General features: G+C 39.7%; 2 protein-coding genes across 7 annotated transcripts in view; one reads left to right on the top strand and one right to left on the bottom strand.

Annotated features, from left to right (window-relative positions):
* LOC128031375 (BRD4-interacting chromatin-remodeling complex-associated protein-like) overlaps nt 1-19934 on the top strand; it is a 28017-nt gene extending 8083 nt beyond the window's left edge. Inside the window, exons 11-15 of one of the 3 annotated variants that reach the window (XR_008188082.1) lie at nt 368-516; nt 628-722; nt 881-983; nt 1296-3335; nt 19449-19934. Coding sequence is in view for 2 of the 3 variants with exons in the window: in XM_052619591.1 (XP_052475551.1) it covers nt 368-516; nt 628-722; nt 881-983; nt 1296-1927 (979 nt within the window). In the remaining variant the exon portion in view is untranslated. Of the gene's footprint in view, nt 1-367; nt 517-627; nt 723-880; nt 984-1295; nt 3748-19448 lie in introns of those variants that run through there. The other 2 variants (XM_052619592.1, XM_052619591.1) reach the window with 2 other exon arrangements.
* The window catches only part of LOC128031382 (protein numb homolog), a 43926-nt gene continuing 37479 nt past the window's right edge, over nt 14709-21155 (bottom strand). For 2 of the 4 annotated variants that reach the window (XM_052619608.1, XM_052619609.1), the window contains 2 exons: nt 20391-20537; nt 14709-16723 (listed from right to left, as the gene is read on the bottom strand). In XM_052619608.1, the coding sequence (XP_052475568.1) occupies nt 15936-16723; nt 20391-20537 (935 nt within the window). In that variant the 3' untranslated portion in view covers nt 14709-15935. The remainder of the gene's footprint in view (nt 16724-20390; nt 20538-21155) is intronic. The other 2 variants (XM_052619610.1, XM_052619611.1) reach the window with 1 other exon arrangement.

Genomic DNA, 21155 nt, shown 5'->3' with positions numbered 1-21155 from the left:
CTGGATTAGAGTCTCTTACCTTTGTAAATAAAAATCCAGCTAGGCCCATGGACAAGCTGACCATTTGATAATGAGCTAATCTACATACTAATACAATAAGACTGAAAACTGCAATAGGAGGGGTTTTGCCTGAATGTCTGTTTGGGAGGATAGCATCATTATCATCTTCATGTAAGGTGAGACTCCACTAGCAGTGAAGTAAGAGCAAGATATGGCATTCTTTTGCTTTGTCTAGGACACCATAGAGAGACACCAAACAAATGTTTGAAAGACAAAACAAATTAACAAATACAACTAATCACAAAGTAGCTATTTAATGTACAGAAAAAACTATTTTATCATTTTTATTTGGTGTGTGCATTTGCAGGTTCAAACAGCAGATGCTTTTGGACCACAATGCTGTTCTCAACCCAAACACTTCAGCTCCGTTTGTTTCAGTGGAGGATGCGTTGAGACATTTGTTGCCATACCATTCTTGTGCTAGATCTCTGCCCAGCCAGGCTGACTTTCACTCAGGTTTGACTCAGTCAGGAAGTTTGAATTTGGCAATATTTAATAAAATTGTTGTCCTATAATAGACTCAACAGTAAACTAAACATGAAAAAATATCTGTCATTCTTTGTGCAGTGGACAAGCAGTTTGAGTGTGTTTCAGTTGTTCTGCTGAAACGAATCAAAGACATGCTGAACAAGTACAGGAAACAACTTCTGGCTGAATCCCAGGTAACAAATTGTGTCATTTATATATTTAAAAAAAAAAAAACTTGCTACTTACTAATTCAGATTCACTGACCAAAGTCAATGTTCTGAAACTCTAAACATCATTTTGGTTCTTTGAAATATAAAAGGTGGCAGGTCTGAGTTGTTATTGCTTTCTTCAGCAGGAGAGCCCATCAGCAGAGATGGTGATGCTAGAGCGTTTGTTTCTCCAATCAGAGAGAGTCTCTCTGGCAGAGGACAGACGCAGAGCCAGAAGAGAACCAGGTAACAAGGCACAAGATTATTTTGTGTGCTTTTGTTTCTAACTAGTGAAGCAAGGTTCCTCAAATCAAACCCTGGAGGGCCACTGCCCTGTAGCATATAGTCCAAACCCTGAACAATAACTCTTGATTAGCTTGCTTAGGTGTCTTTGATTAGGGTTAGAGCTAAACTCTGCAGGTCGGTGGCCCTCCAGGGTTGGATTTGAGAAATTCTGCTACAAAGAGGACAGAGGTACTGCAATTACAGCCAAAGATTACACAAACTCTTACTTGAAACAGTGAAATGTGAACAGGTTTCATTATTTTGGTGGTTCAGCAGAGTCCTTCCTCAAATCCCGGACCAAGAATTTATCTCAGCACAACCAAGTCTCATCAGTCCACACTGGCCTTGCATCTCCACCATCATGGACCTTGCAATCTGACAGACCTCCTGGCCTCAAGACATATCGCTCCAGCAGCAAAGGAGCAATACGTCTCACTATAAAACATGAGTCAGGATCCCGCAAAGTTATCCACAACTCATGTGGCGCCTCGCATACCATCTCTGGGATTAAACGAAACTACAGCGGCCAGTTAACTAAGGGAGGTGCCATTCACAGGAAAGATGAATCTCTTGAGCCTCCTTTGTCAAATGTTGCAGAGAATGAAAATGATCAAAGGTCAGATCTGCAGAACAAGCTAAAATTGTACCTTGACATGGAAACACTAAGGACAGGTAGCGATTCGCAGAACCTCTCAGATTCTGTGTCCAGTCAAGACTATGTAGCTCCAAGGGTGCAAGGCTTGCTCCCAGAGCAGTGCACTCCAGTGGTTAAAAGGAACAAGCTGGCTACTTCAGCAACAGTGTCTCCCAGTTTGCCTGCATTGGTGGAAGACGGGGAACTGAGTGAACACCTGCAAAGTGCTTTGGACAGTATCTTGGAGCTGCAAAGGTTGCAGGGTTCTTAAACCCAAGATTCAACAGTCTTGTGCACTGGAGCAGGCCATCAGCTGCATGCCAGAAGGACAATTTTGAGACAGAAGAGCTACACTCTAAAAAATGCTGGGTTGTTTCAACCCAACTTTGGGTCAATTATGGACTAAGCCAACTGATGGGTTAAATTTTGTAATTACATTTTTAACCCAAAAGTTGGGTTAGTCCATATTTGACCCAAAGTTGGGTTGAAACAACCCAGCATTTTTAAGAGTGTGTGTGGAAGGAAAAGCTTGGTTTGGTTTTCACATCCTGCAATCCATATCCAGCAGAGACTAATATTTATTTATTTTTTCCCGAGGAAGAATGTCTTATTAATCATTATTATTATTGTGTAAATAGAGTAAATACAGTATTGTTCAAAATAATAGCAGTACAATGTGACTAACCAGAATAATCAAGGTTTTTAGTATATTTTTTATTGCTACGTGGCAAACAAGTTACCAGTAGGTTCAGTAGATTGTCAGAAAACAAACAAGACCCAGCATTCATGATATGCACGCTCTTAAGGTTGTGCAATTGGGCAATTAGTTGAAAGGGGTGTGTTCAAAAAAATAGCAGTGTCTACCTTTGACTGTACAAACTCAAAACTATTTTGTACAAACATTTTTTTTTTTCTGGGATTTAGCAATCCTGTGAATCACTAAACTAATATTTAGTTGTATGACCACAGTTTTTTAAAACTGCTTGACATCTGTGTGGCATGGAGTCAACCAACTTGTGGCACCTCTCAGCTGTTATTCCACTCCATGATTCTTTAACAACATTCCACAATTCATTCACATTTTTTGGTTTTGCTTCAGAAACAGCATTTTTGATATCACCCCACAAGTTCTCAATTGGATTAAGGTCTGGAGATTGGGCTGGCCACTCCATAACATTAATTTTGTTGGTTTGGAACCAAGACTTTGCCCCTTTACTAGTGTGTTTTGGGTCATTGTCTTGTTGAAACAACCATTTCAAGGGCATGTCCTCTTCAGCATAGGGCAACATGACCTCTTCAAGTATTTTAACATATGCAAACTGATCCATGATCCCTGGTATGCGATAAATAGGTCCAACACCATAGTAGGAGAAACATGCCCATATCATGATGCTTGCACCTCCATGCTTCACTGTCTTCACTGTGTACTGTGGCTTGAATTCAGAGTTTGGGGGTCGTCTCACAAACTGCCTGTGGCCCTTGGACCCAAAAAGAACAATTTTACTCTCATCAGTCCACAAAATGTTCCTCCATTTCTCTTTAGGCCAGTTGATGTGTTCTTTGGCAAATTGTAACCTCTTCTGCACATGCCTTTTTTTTTAACAGAGGGACTTTGCGGGGGATTCTTGAAAATAGATTAGCTTCACACAGACGTCTTCTAACTGTCACAGTACTTACAGGTTACTCCAGACTGTCTTTGATCATCCTGGAGGTGATCATTGGCTGAGCCTTTGCCATTCTGGTTATTCTTCTATCCATTTTGATGGTTGTCTTCCGTTTTCTTCCACGTCTCTCTGGTTTTGCTCTCCATTTTAAGGCATTGGAGATCATTTTAGCTGAACAGCCTATCATTTTTTGCACCTCTTTATAGGTTTTCCCCTCTATAATCAACTTTGTAATCAAAGTACGCTGTTCTTCTGAACAATGTCTTGAACGACCCATTTTCCTCAGCTTTCAAATGCATGTTCAACAAGTGTTGGCTTCATCCTTAAATAGGGGCCACCTGATTCACACCTGTTTCTTCACAAAATTGATGACCTCAGTGACTGAATGCCACACTGCTATTTTTTTGAACACACCCCTTTCAACTAATTGCCCAATTGCACAGCCTTAAGAGCGTGCATATCATGAATGCTGGGTCTCATTTGTTTTCTGAGAATCTACTGAACCTACTGGTAACTTGTTTGCCACGTAGCAATAAAAAAATATACGAAAAACCTTGATTATTCTGGTTAGTCACATTGTACTGCTATTATTTTGAACAATACTGTAGAATCTGGGACATTTCTTGAATCTCCTGAACCTTTTTGTCTGAACATTATTCTAATTGATAGTCTTCTATCAGTTTAAGAATAATTCAAAAACACAAGTGCAGTTTGGCAATATGTTAATGCCATTTTGATGTGAATGTGTCTATAACAAGGTTATTGCTCTTTTGTTGGGGACTTTGGTTCACTTGACATCATTTGGTTGTTTTTAATAGCTCTTTACCAAACTCTGGGGCTCCTGAGGAAGCAAACCAGAGTACATTTGAAAATGGCAGCTTGGGTACAGTTCATGTGGACGTAAACTGGCCTAACAGCCTTAACCTGTGAAAACTGCCTTATACAGCAATCGTGAAAATGTACCAAGGTCCTAACTCAATTGGTCCTAACTCAAGTTCAGAAAACACCAGCCAACTGACATCAAGCAGACTTGTATCTCTTGTTTGAAAGCAGCCCATGTGTTGTATACGCAGACAGTTCAGAGAATGATGTTGGTTCCCGCTTGTTTACCCCGAAAGAAAATACACCCAATTTCATTCTAAAATCACCAGCAAAACCAATTTAAGCACCAGTGTAATTTTATAAACGTGTTAACTTAACAGACTGAAAATATAAATGAAACAATCTCATTTGATCAACTGGCAGATGCAAAGTATGCCTTATTCTGCCTCTGCAATGAACTGTACTATTCCAGTTGTGCTTTAAGAAAGGATACAAAAATGCAAAAGCAATAAGCAGCAGATGGTGGCTGTCACTCCTGATGTTCAACACACTTAATATTGTTAATAACATTCCAGAGTGTTCACCAAAACCTAAAACAGTAACTATTGACATCCAGTCTATAGTTAGAAATAGGATTATAGGCTATAGGATTATTTATTTTAATGTTTTTTTCTTGACAATCTACTACTATGTCATGCTAATGTTATGCCAGCGATGATTACTTCCTAATTATATAATAGAGTAGTAAGGGAAGGCATTTTATAGTTGTTTCTTTGTCCTGTTAGTCACTCGATTTACATTACAAATATTGTGCTCAAGTTGTATGTTCAAGTAAACTTTTTATGTATTGCTTCCCTGACAAATGCTATGCACTCTTAAAGAATACTTAGCCGCCAAACTAAATACTGTGACTGGCCCTAAATGTGACAAGATGTTTGTAACAAACCATTTTGTTTGATTTAAACTTATGTACTATACTGTGAAATGTAGCATATTCGACACTGATCCAAAACGGACATTTGACAAACAGATTGTTCGGGGTCCGAGGCCTTAAATCTGCTGTACAAGATTGTCAGAATCGCTAAAGTCACTACTGACGTGAATCCCCACTTAAACCCAATACGACAAGTGACAAAAACACCAAGCTTTTTTCTTTTCTTACATTTCTATAGACTATTTATTGAAACAGGATTTTTTTTTAAAAGTAATAAACAGTAAAACTGAATGTTGGACTGTTTTATGAACTGCTATTTTTCAGGATGTGAAACTGCAGTATAAAGACAAAAAAAAAAAAAAAAAAAAAAATCATCCAGTCTGAACATATGAAAATTATTCATTTTTTATTTTAAAAAACATTAATTTTACATTAAGGAAACACAAAAGCATTTAAGAATGATAATTTCATAATACAGACATGATGTACCAAGCAATGCTCGATTTGGTCCAGACTTACAAAGATAAATGGAGTTTTCCTCAAAACCAAATAACTGCCTGAAATTAAATAGAAATGATAAAGCTCCAATAGAAGTAAGAATGGCTATTTTATATAGTATCAAAAAGCAAACTGATTTAACATACCAAAACATTTAATATGGTTCCAAACCTGCAAGAATTGTAAGCTATGAATCTTTTATTCATTTCATAATTAAGAATTAAGAGCAGGTTTGGGCTAGTTAAAATACAGTAGCATCTATTTTTCACAGGGAAATGAGAATGCTTTTCAACATTTTAAACATTAAAAAGTGTGCACATTACGCCGTTTTGTTATTTTACCTATCACCATTTCTGTTCTTGCACCATCCTTGAGTTTAACATTCTGCTTTTCACTACAGTGGCTTTCAATCCCCAAAGAGTCTCTTACCCAATCTCCATCTGGTCCCTTAGAGCCCAGTCAATCTGGGCCAGCAGTTTAGTCTGAGTTTTTTCTCATTTGAAAGTCAACACCAGGCCTTAGCTATAATGAGGGCAAGTCGGTCTCTGGTACACACTTCAAACAACATTAGACAAGGACACCAAGGTGTCGCACACGCGGTGGAAACCTTCCTATCCCATCTGTTGTTGCACAAAGTCTTTTTCTGTTTGAGTAACGAGGGGCTCAGTTGAGATGGATTTGCAGGTCCTCACCGTACTTGCGCAGATATTTGTTATGGTTGTGGTTGACGGACCAGAGAGGGGGAAAATGGCGTGGCTGCATGCTGGTCAGGAAGTGTTGTCGCCAGCAGCGCTCCAAGTCCATCAGGCCCCGCAGACTGCGCTCGGCATACACCTGCACTATCAGTCCATGTGGCACATAACTCTCGTTAAAGATCCTGCAAAGGTTGAAATAGACGTCAACCTTAACCTTACACAAATCAGAACTGCACGTTAAAATATGAATGCCAACAAAAATATCTATCAGCTGTTCAGTTCCTCTAATCATGCATACCAATTATTCGTATCAATTATATTTCCTCCACCTGAGGGGACCGGAGAAAGCCCTTGACTTTAAGTATTAGATTTTAACAAGAAACTTAACAGTAACTGTTTGTGCTGTTACTTTAACTTCCAAGCAATCTGACTCCTGGTGCAAAATAAAACAGGCAAATATTCCATAGACTGGACCGATTCACATCTAGAGAGCAAGTTCTGCTTCCAATGAACCCCATAAGTTAAGAAAAACCGTATTAGGGACATTTTGTTAACTGAGCATCCAAAAAATAATTTTGATGATCAATCAAGCAATCAGATTCTTTTTCTTTTTTTTTTTTTTTTGTAATTAATAATTGGATCAATAAAGTATCAAAAATAAATAATCTTTTGGTTTTATTGAACAATATTGTTAAAATACATAACATTCTGTAATAAATGTATTATATGCATGCATATGAGCCTGTTTTCTACTGCTAGTGATATAGGATAGTTACGCATTAAAGTACGCATTAACTTCCCAATAAAAAAAGATTATTTTAAATCACAACATGCAATGACTTTAATAATAATTCTATGGATGAACGATGTAACCTGCAGAAGTTGTCAACCACCTGGTTGTTGGTGTTGTTATACTTTAGGCAATATCTGCTAAATTATTTTTGATTCAAAATATCCTATCACTCAGCCTGTAACATAAAAAAAAACATTAACGTTTCTTTGATGTTTTAATTTTAAAACTAAACCTCTGTAGTTCAGCCCTTTGTTTGACCAAAAAACATGAATTGTTACACTTGAATTTGAATACATTTTAAAAGTTAAATTGCTAATGGTTCATGCCTTTATTTGATTATCACCATATGTCTAAAAAAAAAAATTATAATACATTTGTTCTAAATCATAAACAAGTTTTATGAATTCAATCAATTAGGCATGCTTTGTAATTATGATTTATGTAATTAAAATGATTAGAATACAGAAAAACCTAAACTGAAAACAGAATTTGGGGTAAAACTAAACTGAATTTGGAAAAAAAAAATTCCTAGTTAAACTTTTAAATTGAATAAGTTTCATGATTTCAATTAGAAATGCTTTCTGACTACTAAAATGTAATTAAACTATTAACAAACTACTAAAATAATTTAGTTCTACACCACTCACATTTTCTTCAGTTTCAGTTGGTACATAACTAATGTGAAGAGAAATGTGTGGAAAATGTTCTTCGTGTATGCTAAAGGAGGAAAGACAGTAGTTGAGATGATTTTGGCGAGTAACAAACTCGAGTAATCAAAGGAAGCACGAGACACACCTGATGTAAGAGTCAGTTTTCCCGCACACCATGCACATGTTCGCTTCGGCTGTGAGGTAGTAGTCTTTCTGGGAGTCTGGACGGCCTGATGGCTGAAACAGCAGCCAGACCACGAAGGGATGTTCACGGACCAATTCTGAGATTACAGATCATATTTTACTTACAACTATTATATTAGATACATTAGAGCCCTGTTCGGTCAATAAACCACTCTTATACATCTGTCATTTCACTCTGACAAACCTCAGAGATCTGAAGTTTTGTGTCTGACCAGATGTGATGCAGTTTAATCAAATCTAAGAGCACGCAATGGAAAGTACCTAGTGGTTAGAGAGTTTGACTCCTAACCCTAGGGTTGTGGGTTCGAATCTCGGGCCGGCAATAACACGACTTAGGTGCCCTTTAGCAAGGCATCGAACCCCCAAATGATCACCGGCACCACAGCATAAATGGCTGCCCACTGCTCCCGGTGTGTGTTCACAGTGTGTGTGTGTGTGTGTCCACTGCTCTAAAGCATAAGCATATCTAAGCATATAAAACCAACTTAAAAACTTGTAAAAAAAAATTACATTTACATTTAGGTTTTCATTTAAGTTTCTGTTCATATTTTGGTTTTGTTGTGCTTTGTAATTTTTAACGTCTATACAGTTTCTATTCATTTTTATCTCAGTTAATCAAATTAAAAACTGAGATGTTTCTTTAGCAACCAACTGAAAAAAAAATAAGTTTGTTTATATTTTATTTCAGCATACACTTATTTTATTTCAAGCAATGAAAACTATTTTACTTGACTATAATATCCCTGGTAATTATTTTTTTGGGGTCCTCGCCCACTTCAGTATTATAGTATTATAAATTGAAAATTGGTGTTACAGCTTTTATGAGCAAACTGTATCATGAACATACTGCACAACAATTCATTTCAAATATGCTTTTAAAAAGTCCTAATTTGGACAACATTATGAACTCATCGTGTACCTCCTATACCCTTACCCAGGTACCATTTGGCTTCCCTTAAAAGGGAACTTTGAACTGCGTACTTCGAGACAATGTGTGCATCTGTATCGGCATTATTTGACACCCGATGACACACATGATCTTTGCGTCATTTGAACTGTCTCTACACGCACGCAATGTCTTTGAGAAGGTAATCGGGGTGCATTGTGAGCTTATTTTTCAATGCAAAAGCTCCATTCTCATTCGTCTCTCTTTCAGAGGAAAAAAAGGCAGCCTTATGCGTCCCGCGGTTCAGGATCTGCCACTGCTGAGGCACGGAGGAGAATGAGCTTGTGAATACAGGTGGATCTGTCTGAAGGGTTTAAAGAGGGACTCTTTATATCACCCTCGTAATGGCGGTGGACGAGAGAGAGCCTCGGGAGGATGATGTTATATCTTTAACACTTTCTGATACTAGAGCTGTTGGAGGTTATGGATCGTGCCACAGCAAAGTTGGACTTGCCATGAAAGTGCGCTAACAAGGTGACGCCGTGAGGCTGCCTTGATGATATCAGTCTGATCTGATAAGAGACCTGGATAGAGACCTTTTTTGATCATAAGGCCTGGCACAGCACTGCAGGGAATTTCATGGATGTCCGGCCAGGTCACCCTGAGGGGTCTCCTGGCTGCTTAGTTGTGCTGTGGCATCCAGTGGGAAGAGGAGGTGGCAGTTACAGAAGTCTTCTTTTATATGCTGCCTCAGGTGATGCTCCCCTCACCAGAGGTTTGTAAAATTTGAGCTTGCCTCTTCCGTGCAGTTCAGCGCCTCTGTGATGCTTAGGAACCTTAGGTACACATGCTGAGCTCTGTGGAAAGTGGGCACGCAAGACTTGCGCACTTTCTATAATCCTGTACAGTAAGGTTTACGCGCTTTGCCTCGTTCCCTTTTTTGGGATGATTAAACCTTGGTTCCTTGGGCTTCATTCAGCCAGTGTGTAATTGTTTATACACTTTAAGCATCGCTTAATCCTTAATCCTCCATCTCGATCTCGTAGTATCCAGATTTTAGATCCATACAGAAAACCATTGAGACCCACTGAGTGCAGAAAACGACTCCTCTAAATTAGGTAGAGCATATGCGTCCCTGATAGTTTGTATATTTAGCTTTCTGTAGTCCACACACAGTCTGATATCACCATTCTTCTTTTTACGACTATAATTGGTGATGAAAAAGGAGACTCAGATTCCCTAATAACTCCAGCATCAAGAAGGGTTTTGAGATGGTGGCGCACTGCTACAAAATTTTGTGGATGTATTTGGCGAGGTCGCTGTTTGAATGGCGTTTCATCTTTCAGAAGAATGTGATGTTTGACTTTTGTTGTTTGACCGAAGTCAAGGTCATGATGAGCGACAACATCAGAGTAGTTATTTAGCTTCTCGATTATTGTTGTCTTCTACTCCTCAGAAAGTGGTGAATCGCCAAAGTCAAGCTCCAGTTTTTTCTGTTTTTGACTAGAAGTGGCTGCATCTCGCTGATTATCATGAGGAAATGATTCTTCATCTGGGTTAGTATGTTTTTCAGAAAGTGATGAGTATCTTGCAAAATGTCTTGAACTACTGCTGGCTCAGCAATGATACAGTTAGTTGGTAGTATTATATCATGTTCCATTTCGTTTCTCAGTATTACAGGCACCTTGTAAGGATGTTGAGTTGGCATGGTGATAAGACAACAGTCTGTGAAGATTCCACCAGGTAAGGATGACATCGATGGAGGCTCCAACAACACCCATGACTCATTGGTAACGGTGCTTGCACCAGCAACTCCTTGTAGTATGACCTTTTCACCAGCAGGGATTGTGGCAGGTGTACTGCCTCTGAGTTTTACTAGTCCAAGTCTACCACCGAAGGGTTGCTGGTGTCGTAGCTGCAGGGTTCTGAGTACTTGGGCATAACCACAAAATGTGGTAGATCTGAGAGTGTTGTAATCACAGTATTCTTCATAAAGAGGGTCCAGAGTGTTCGTCCCAATGAGTACTGGTATACTGCTGTTTGAGCGAGTGTCTGGTACTATCAAAGCTAGAGTTTCTACTTCTGGTTCTGAAGCGATAAACTCTTTAGGAAACTTCAGACTTATCGCCACATATCCAGCGTAAGGAACAGGTTCGCCATTAGCTCCTTCAACCTCTAACACAGGCTGGCTCTCTTTTGGCTTAGCCCTCTGAGCATTGGGCACTTTATTTCTCACTGCTTTCTCTCCCTTGGAAACTGTGAAAGCAGCAATCTGAGCTTGGAGGTCAGCTATCTGTTTTTGAATCAGTTTCACGGTCGAAGGTATACTGTTATCTTGGATTTTCATGTCATAATCAGGGATTCCACAGCTTGTGCATTAGACTGGGCTTTTGTTTTTGTGAATCCGAGGTGCTGCTTCATTCAACTTGCCATGGCGGCTCGCTTATCCTCTTCAGTCTGCAACAACAAAAAAAACTCTGAGAAGGTGGGTGGTTTATTTTGTCTCTGTTCCAGCTGGAGTTGCGATCACTGTATTGTCCCAACACCCTCTACAGAACTGTTTGAGAAGCTGTCTGTCTGTATCAATGTCACTTACAGCCCTTTTTCCACAACAGCACTCAAGGATGACTGCAGTCTATGAAGGTAGGTAGATGGTTTCTCACCTGAATTCTGGTGAGTGTTAAGAAATTTTGCAAATAACTCATCACCATCCTCTACAGTTGCATATGCAGAGTCAAGCAAACTCAGGTAATCTTGTGGAGTAGCATGACGATCTAAAGGCTTCACTACATTAGCAGCAGGGGGTAAAAGGCTATCAACAATTCTTATCACCAACTGTGAATGAGAAACAGTTGGATCAGTCAAGTAGAAGTCAACACTGGTTCGCCAGGTTTCATAATCCACCTCATAGTTCGGGCAAGGGACTTTTCCTGAGAAAATCCTCAATCTGGCCGGTGAGTGCCATTGAGAAGAAATTTCTGCACTTTTCACAATGTGTTTCACCACTACTCGCTGAACTTCAGGTGTGCTGAGGTGATCAGGAGATAAGGTAAATTTAGGCATGGGATCCCTCATAACAGTAGGAGTGAATGTAGGCATTGGTTCAATGTAAGACTGTCTTTCACCAACAGTTTGACTTAATTCACCAGTGGAGTGAGGGTTAAGTGGAGTTTCAGTGGAGTTATGATGCTGTCTCAGTTGAGCTGATGTGGGTCTGGGCTGAGCTTGAGTCGTAAGTAAGATGGGCTCTATCCTTTCACTCACTGGCGGAGTTGGCTCATGAACTGTCTCTACTTCTTCCACTGGGGCCTGTGCTCCAATAGTTTCTGTAATCCTTGTCAACTCCCCTCGCAACATGTCCTCAAATGACACACCACTTAATCTAGCTATGTTTCTAAGTCCAGACAGAAAATTGTGAGTGACTTCAGTGCCTAGTTTGCTGCTGTGAACACTAGCTAGTGTTTTTATGTGGTGTATGACATTGGAGTCCTCAGAACTGGGTCTATCTAGCGGCAGTATAGTTTCAAGTGACTGCAGTGTTGCACCTGATTTAAACTCAATGATGGCTTGTTTGTGATATTCAGACTCAGGATTCTCAATCTTAAAGATCCTACTGATTGACCCCCATTGCTTTAAGTAATCGAAAATCTCATCATCTACAGGGGTATAGGATAACCCACTTACTATGCCTGAATTTGGTACTTTGATATTTTCGTTCTCAACAATCTCCATTTTACAGGTGTAACACTCAACCCTGAAATTTGCAAACTTTTAACTAAAAAAAAATGCAATTCAAAGTGTTATCTGCAGGTGGCGCTCTAACTGGCTTTCCTTTTTTGCAACAGTCTACTCACAAAGCTCCTGGTTGGCTCGCCAAGTTCATGTAACCGTGATACACACTAAACGTAAGCTTACACTGTGCTAGGTACGAAAGGAGCTAAGTGATATAAACTGTACCCATAAAAGGAAATATCAGACCAGGTAAGTAGTAACCAGTAACTTTTACTCACATTAAGTTGCAAATAACAGTTGAAACACGATTGCATAACATGTATATGAAAAAAAAGCCCTTTAAAATAAATTAGTCTCTAATTTTTTCCTTTTGTAGTCGTTAAAAGTCTGTTTTGTGATCACTTTCTGTGTTAGTCAATCCTGTAAATAGTAAACAGTGTCAAAAGTGTGTGTCACCAGTTCTGTGACAGTTCCTCCTTTTAAAAGGAAGTTTGCACTTGGATGAAAGTGGGTACCAGCTCAGGCGACTGATACTTTCCTACCACCAGGGGAAACGTTCGAGGAGTTGGTCTGCATCTCTTCACGATCACACTGGGAGGCTCGCCATCCATAGAGAAGGATCTTCCAAGTCGTTTTCACTCTGTTCATAAGACCTGACCAAGACAAATACAGGTGGTTTTCCAAACTCTCAGTTGCTCCTCCTTATTCTGTCTTCTGTGTTGGTTCTTTAGCTTGCTAATACACTCACTTTTATCACTGTGTTAACTTTATATCTGTTAATTTCCTTTTGTTTCCCATCGCCATCAATGGTGTTCGTCTTCCCTCTTTCTCTCACATACTCGCGCACATGGTTGAATCGCGCAATTTGCCTTGTGTTCTGTCAATCATGTTCAGCTAGGGGAGGAACTATCACTCCTGATTGGCTGATTTCTTTCTAAGGGATATTTCACTATTTTAATACAATTTTAAAGTAATTTAACCCTGTATTGCCACTGGGTTACACAAACAAAAAACATATGCAATTGTTCTGATATTCAGAGAAAACGGCACTCTTGCTCGCGTTTAAATCATGATCATAATAAAAAAAAAAATAACAAAAAACGTTCTTGGATTTTGCCTTAAGCCCCGTTTATATCATTTGATGCTGAAAATGGTATGAAAAAGTGTCTGAATATGGGCCAAAGAACGAAATTAAACATATCAGTCCAGCATGATTTAACCTTACTAATGAAAAAGCGTGAACTCATAAATCTGTCACTTTACTTCTCTTCGTGTAAACCAGCAGTAAGCTTTATTTAAACATAACTATGACTGAAGATGTGTCTTGATGTGTTCTCGCAAGGAGTTCAGAAATAAATCAACATCTAATTACACGAACCAAACACTTTAACAGCAGTGTTTGTGTTCATGTCAGAGATGTAGCACTCATTCTGACGGACTGCTAGGACTCGCAAAGTATTTATACCATCAAAGAATTTATTAATAATTTGATTTAGATTTTATTTTTATATTGCCATCTTTTTACCTTATTTTCAACATATATATTTTTTAAATTACTATATATAATTAATTTTTATTTTTATTTCGGTCTTAATTACTTCAGTGCACAAAAGTTGAAATAAACAATCAAAAGAAATAACATTTATTTTTATTTATTTATTTATAATAAATGTAAAAGTGGTTTTAGTTTTAGTTAATGATAATAATCCCAATTCCAAGGATTACCACCTGCAACTAGATATTTATCCCAGCAACCTCTTTACAATTAATTTAAAATGGAAAAAAAAATATTAGTCACTTAACTGAAAATACACAGTGATACACAAGAGAAAATAAAATAATTATTATTCCGACTCATCATACCGGAAACAATAATAGATAATTAAGACAAGTTCCTCCATTTATCCATTTCATATGTAGGCATATTAATATTTGGAGGGATGTGGCTAACGGTCCATGTCCTAAATGACGAACACTTGATATGGACTTGCCTTCCCTGTACACTGCAATTTTTTAAGGTGACGCTGTCCAAATGTGACACTTGGGAATCATTTCAGAGGCGGCAGCATCTCTTTTGACTCCTTCGAGCTCACTGTGAGATCCTTGAGCAGATTTTTAGATACACTAAATCATGAATCTTGTACTGTATGTGGAACAGAAGCACACAGAACCGCTTTCCTCTACCACCAACGTTTTATTCAATCTTTTAGATTCAATTTTCCGTAAAGAATTAGAATAATACAATGCAATACTTACAAAATGGAATCAAAAACTAAAAACAGGACAAATCATCTTTACGTCTGATAAAACAAAAGGGTTGATGGGATTGCGTGAAAAGCATGGAAATAAAAATATTCACCGCAATCATTGTAGATTTGAAACCACAGGTAATTTCAAGAAAGTGGAAATCATAGCTCACTAATGCCATGAACCATAAGTGGCCAAATGATCGATTAGAACAGTGCTTGTGCTAAAATGAAAATCTTTTTTTAAAGGAATAAAATAAAAGTGGCTTGACCGATGACATTGTCAATAGTGTTAAAATTCATAAAAAAAAATAATTAAAATGATAATGATATGTATGCAATAGAAATCAAAGTACTCATACTATAGTGTTAAAAAAAAACAAAATAAAATAAAAAAAAGGGTTAAAATGATAGCATGATTGATAACATTGTCTGGAACCTGTGTGATTTAAAGACCCTCAAACCCGGCCTGGTTACAAATGGATCATCTATTTACAAAATATGGGCATCCAAACTATGCATGGTGACCAGAAGATTTAAATTTAATAGAGACGAGAAATGAAAACCATCCCTTCATGCCTGTTTGCACACAAAATAAGCCTGCACCTTTGGAAAGATTATTTACAGCTCTTCAGTTAAATTTCAAAACTATTTAAAATATACTTAATGCATAAAAATAAAGATTTTGGCATTCTCATGCTTCTTCCTCTTCCTCTTCTTTTTTTCAATTCTGTCTTTTTTCTGTTTGCGAAGTTCTACAAGAACCTGGTGAACCCGGAAGGTCTGTGAAGTGCCTCGTCCTTCAGGTAGAGAGCAGTCATCCAGCCTGCTAGGGGGCGCTGTGAGATGGGTTAGTCGGGGTAGAGGGAGCACTGAACATTACGGGGTCAATGTTAGAGCATCTAAAGTTTCTTTTACCATCATCTTGTCACTCTTATTCGTCTTGGACATAACTGCGCCATAAATGCCGGAAGTTGTACTCGCTGCGTTTCTGGGGGCACCTTCATTAACCCCCTTGTCTCCATTTGTTCATGTCACAAGCAAAAACCAGACACGGATGTACAGACAAAGAAATCGAAGACGGAGACATGGAGCTGAAGTGGTTTGCGGGCTAAAGTCGTCCATCGCATTGTCCTTCAATGTGGTTTTCTGTCTTTAGAGTTGGATCTCAAATGTCTTGTGGAGCTCGGTGGAGAAGGGGTTTGTGGGTGAAGGAGCGGTGCGTTGCTGTGAGCGGCTCTCCAGTGCGGCCCACTGGGCCTCGAAGGGATCGGCTGGTTGCTGCACTGCCACAGACTGCCCAGGTGATGACACTGCTGCCCAGCTGTTAGCCCCATTAAATGTGGCATTGACTTTCGGTGGCTGCAGGACTGTGGCGTTTGTCACCGGAGGTAGGAGTGGTTTGCCGAAGGGGCTGCACACAGCCTGGGTGTCAAACTGGCCTGTGGGTGGTGTGGAGAAAGGTGAAGACTGGAGAAGTGCCTGGGGCACCTGAACAGGTACCGGGATGGGCTGAGTCTGCGTGGCAGAACCGAACACGTTGGCCACCATCTGCGAAGGAGTAATGCCAACCACCGGAAAGGCTGGTTGCACAAAAGGGATCCCGTTGGACACTGGGAAGGACGCTGGCGCCTGAGCGTGGAATGCTGGCTGGCGTGGGGGTACGGTAGGGACCGCAGATGGAGGGATGCCTGGCATGAAGGGTGCAGAAGGGCCCGGTGCCATAGGGACAGGCACGGGAGCTGGGAAGGGCTGCTGAGCGGGAGGCGTGTTGGTTCTTGTGATGACGGTGGGTTGCTGGGCTCGCACAGACTTAGTCACCTCCTCCAGCCAACGGTCGGCTTCTGATGGTGTACGTTTGTGAGAGGAGGGGGGTGTAGGAAAAGCTGCGCTGACAGCAGGTGAGGCTCCAGCGGTGGGTGCGGGATTTGCCCACTCGCTCCCTACAGGACAGAACAAGAACAGTTTTTAGTAAGCATGCCATTTATTCTGGTAAACCATTAACAATTTAGAGCCGGGGTGTCCACACTCGGTCCTGGAGGGCCAGTGTCCTGCAGAGTTTAGCCTCAAAACACATGCCAAGTAAGACCTTGATTAGCCGGTTCAGGTGTGTCTTATGAAGCTTTTCCACTGCATGGTATGGCACGGTACAACTCGGTACGGTTCACTGGGTACATTACCTGGTACTTTTTTTTTTTTAGTACCACCTCGATTACCAAAACATGACGTGTAAACTCTGCTGATCAGGGATTGGCTGAAGAGAATCATCACTACCCACGTCACTGAACTTGTGACACAAATACAACAAAACCGCTAGATTTAAATCAGCACAGCCAGCGAAGGATCGAATGCAACTGTTTTGAACGAGCACACCTTTTTTTAACAACCAAAAAGTGTCTGTTTCATTGTCTGTTGAGGAGGTACAGACGTTCCTCTCGTTGATACCAGAGGCGTGGATCCAGCGATTGCTTTATGGGGGGACGCAGAATTAAAAAAAAAAATTAAGAAGTTGCGGCGCAACTATAACGATATGTGAATAATCCCACCCACTATAAAGCGATACTAAACTTCAGTGGAAATGCAAACCGAGCCGTGCCATACTGAGCCGTGCCGAGTCGAGATGTACCACGTAGTGGAAAAGCGCAATAATTGGAGTTGGAACTGATCTCTGCAGGACAGTGGCCCTCCAGGAGCAGTACTGGACTCCCCTTGTTTAGAGACTCTCTCTCTAGGGCTGGGACTCCAAAAAGTAGGGGTGCTCCGATCACGATCGGCCCGATCGTTAATGCGCATCTCATCAGTAAAGCCAGTTCTCTAATCAACGGTAAATTCCCTCAGGTGCATGATTTCACATAGAGCAGCTGTTACTAAATGGAGCCGTTGTTAACTGAGATGCGCAAATAAATGCTAAAAATTAACGTTAATCTTCTCAGTTAACAATGGCTCTGTGTAGTAACAGCTGTTCTATGTGAAATCACGTACCTGAGGGAATTTACCGCTGATTAGAGAACCGGCTTTACTGACGAGTTGCGCATTAACGATCGGCCGATCGTGATCGGAGCAGCCCCACCATAAAGAATCAAGCTTCCAGTTCTGAGACATTCAGAATCGAGTGCTTATTTCAAATTTTGGGAGTCGATTCTGCTCCAGAGAATTGAGTCCCCAGAAGAACCTTATTCAATGCAACAACAGTTAATTTGCTATTGCCAAAGGATAATCCATACATCATGCACATGGAATGCATTCTTACGCATTTTTAAGTGTTTTTTAAGTGGCCAATGGTCAACGAGGTCCATCTATTTCACTGGTTCCCAATCCTAGTCCTGGATTACCCCCAGCACTTCAACTCATCAGATTATCAACTCACAAAACCTCAAGACCTCTAATGGGTGAGTCGGATAAGAGAGACATAAAAAAATTGCTTGTGGTTCTCCAGGACACAAAAAACCTCCTGCTAGACAGAGTGTAAGTGAGTCCTCTTTCACAGTTTACTGCAATATATATAACTCTCTCTCTCTTCTTATTCCTTTCTATTGCTTTACAGACAAGATAGTCTTTGATTTTTATGCAATAATTCCAACAGGATGGTGAATACTAAATAAAACATTTTTAACCATATACTTTTATTTAAACCTACAGTATTGTTCAAAATAATAGCAGTACAATGTGACTAACCAGAATAATCAAGGTTTTTAGTATATTTTTTATTGCTACGTGGCAAACAAGTTACCAGTAGGTTCAGTAGATTGTCAGAAAACAAACAAGACCCAGCATTCATGATATGCACGCTCTTAAGGCTGTGCAATTGGGCAATTAGTTGAAAGGGGTGTGTTCAAAAAAATAGCAGTGTCTACCTTTGACTGTACAAACTCAAAGCTATTTTGTACAAACATTTTTTTTCTTCTGGGATTTAGCAATCCTGTGAATCACTAAACTAATATTTAGTTGTATGACCACAGTTTTTTAAAACTGCTTGACATCTGTGTGGCATGGAGTCAACCAACTTGTGGCACCTCTCAGCTGTTATTCCACTCCATGATTCTTTAACAACATTCCACAATTCATTCACATTTCTTGGTTTTGCTTCAGAAACAGCATTTTTGATATCACCCCACAAGTTCTCAATTGGATTAAGGTCTGGAGATTGGGCTGGCCACTCCATAACATTAATTTTGTTGGTTTGGAACCAAGACTTTGCCCGTTTACTAGTGTGTTTTGGGTCATTGTCTTGTTGAAACAACCATTTCAAGGGCATGTCCTCTTCAGCATAGGGCAACATGACCTCTTCAAGTATTTTAACATATGCAAACTGATCCATGATCCCTGGTATGCGATAAATAGGCCCAACACCATAGTAGGAGAAACATGCCCATATCATGATGCTTGCACCTCCATGCTTCACTGTCTTGACTGTGTACTGTGGCTTGAATTCAGAGTTTGGGGGTCGTCTCACAAACTTTCTGTGGCCCTTGGACCCAAAAAGAACAATTTTACTCTCATCAGTCCACAAAATGTTCCTCCATTTCTCTTTAGGCCAGTTGATGTGTTCTTTGGCAAATTGTAACCTCTTCTGCACATGCCTTTTTTTTAACAGAGGGACTTTGCGGGGGATTCTTGAAAATAGATTAGCTTCACACAGACGTCTTCTAACTGTCACAGTACTTACAGGTAACTCCAGACTGTCTTTGATCATCCTGGAGGTGATCATTGGCTGAGCCTTTGCCATTCTGGTTATTCTTCTATCCATTTTGATGGTTGTCTTCCGTTTTCTTCCACGTCTCTCTGGTTTTGCTCCATTTTAAGGCATTGGAGATCATTTTAGCTGAACAGCCTATCATTTTTTGCACCTCTTTATAGGTTTTCCCCTCTCTAATCAACTTTTTAATCAAAGTACGCTGTTCTTCTGAACAATGTCTTGAACGACCCATTTTCCTCAGCTTTCAAATGCATGTTCAACAAGTGTTGGCTTCATCCTTAAATAGGGGCCACCTGATTCACACCTGTTTCTTCACAAAATTGATGACCTCAGTGATTGAATGCCACACTGCTATTTTTTTGAACACACCCCTTTCAACTAATTCAACTAATTGCCCAATTGCACAGCCTTAAGAGCGTGCATATCATGAATGCTGGGTCTCGTTTGTTTTCTGAGAATCTACTGAAAAATATACGAAAAACCTTGATTATTCTGGTTAGTCACATTGTACTGCTATTATTTTGAACAATACTGTATAACTCTCTCTCTCTTCTTATTCCTTTCTATTGCTTTACAGACAAGACAGTCTTTGATTTTTATACAATAATTCCAACAGGATGGTGAATACTAAATAAAACATTTTTAACCATATACTTTTATTTAAACCTACATTTCCAAATACATCAGCATAAATAGGCTGTGACCATGACTGACTGCTCAGTTGCAAACTACAATTAACATCTAAAATAAACCAAATAAGTTGCGTGCTTCACTTGTGAAGTCATTCAAAACAGTTTTACGAATTGTGCAACAGCTGCTCACAGTAGTATAACCTCACATTATAACCAAAATGAGTTCCTTGGCAACTATTCTGCACGGTCAGCACTTCCTGTGGCAGGAAGCCCAGCTCTTACCTATGTGTGCTGGGGTGGGGGCTGTGTTTGGGGTCTTGGCCCAGGGGTTAGTCTCTCGAACAGGCAGCGGGGGCGGCAGCACGGGTGAGTTAGCTGCAGCAATTACAGTGACACTAGGAGGGTTGAAGGCAGGAACTGCACCATTAACTACAGAAGCAGACAGGACGTGAAGATTAGAGACACAAGCAGACAGAGTGCTAACATATAGAAATGCACACACACACACACACACACACACACACGCGTGCGAAGACGATTTGATTAGTTCTGCCTCTAATCAAGATTTTGTGACTATAGAGACTAGTCTTGAATCGCATGGTTTTAGTTGCGCTTGTTAAAGTATGGTGACAGCAGGAGGAAAATTCCTGTGTTGTCAGAAGCTGTGTGTTAGTAATATAGATGGCTGACACATTTACTAGCTAGCTGTCGATGAGTTTATTTGTATACTGTATATATCACGGTTTCCACAAAATAACAAAGCAGCACAACTGTTTTCAACACTGATAATAATCAGAAATGTTTCTTGAGCAGTAAAACATCATATGTTCATGATTTCTGAAGATCATGTGACACTGAAGACTGGAGGAATGATGCTGAAAATACAGCTGCACAGAAATAAATTACACTTTACAAATTTATATAGTAATTTTTCAATTGTAGAAATATTTCACAATTTTAATGTTTTACTATGTTTTTGATTAAATAGATGCAGTCTAGCTGAGCAGAAGTGACTTCTTTCAAAAACATTCAACCTTTTGAAATAAA

This window comes from Carassius gibelio, chromosome A17 (assembly GCF_023724105.1).
Source record: "Carassius gibelio isolate Cgi1373 ecotype wild population from Czech Republic chromosome A17, carGib1.2-hapl.c, whole genome shotgun sequence".
Lineage (NCBI taxonomy): Eukaryota > Metazoa > Chordata > Actinopteri > Cypriniformes > Cyprinidae > Carassius > Carassius gibelio.
The sequence above is the reverse complement of the archived record's forward strand: the minus strand, read 5'-3'. Positions and strand labels throughout refer to the sequence as shown.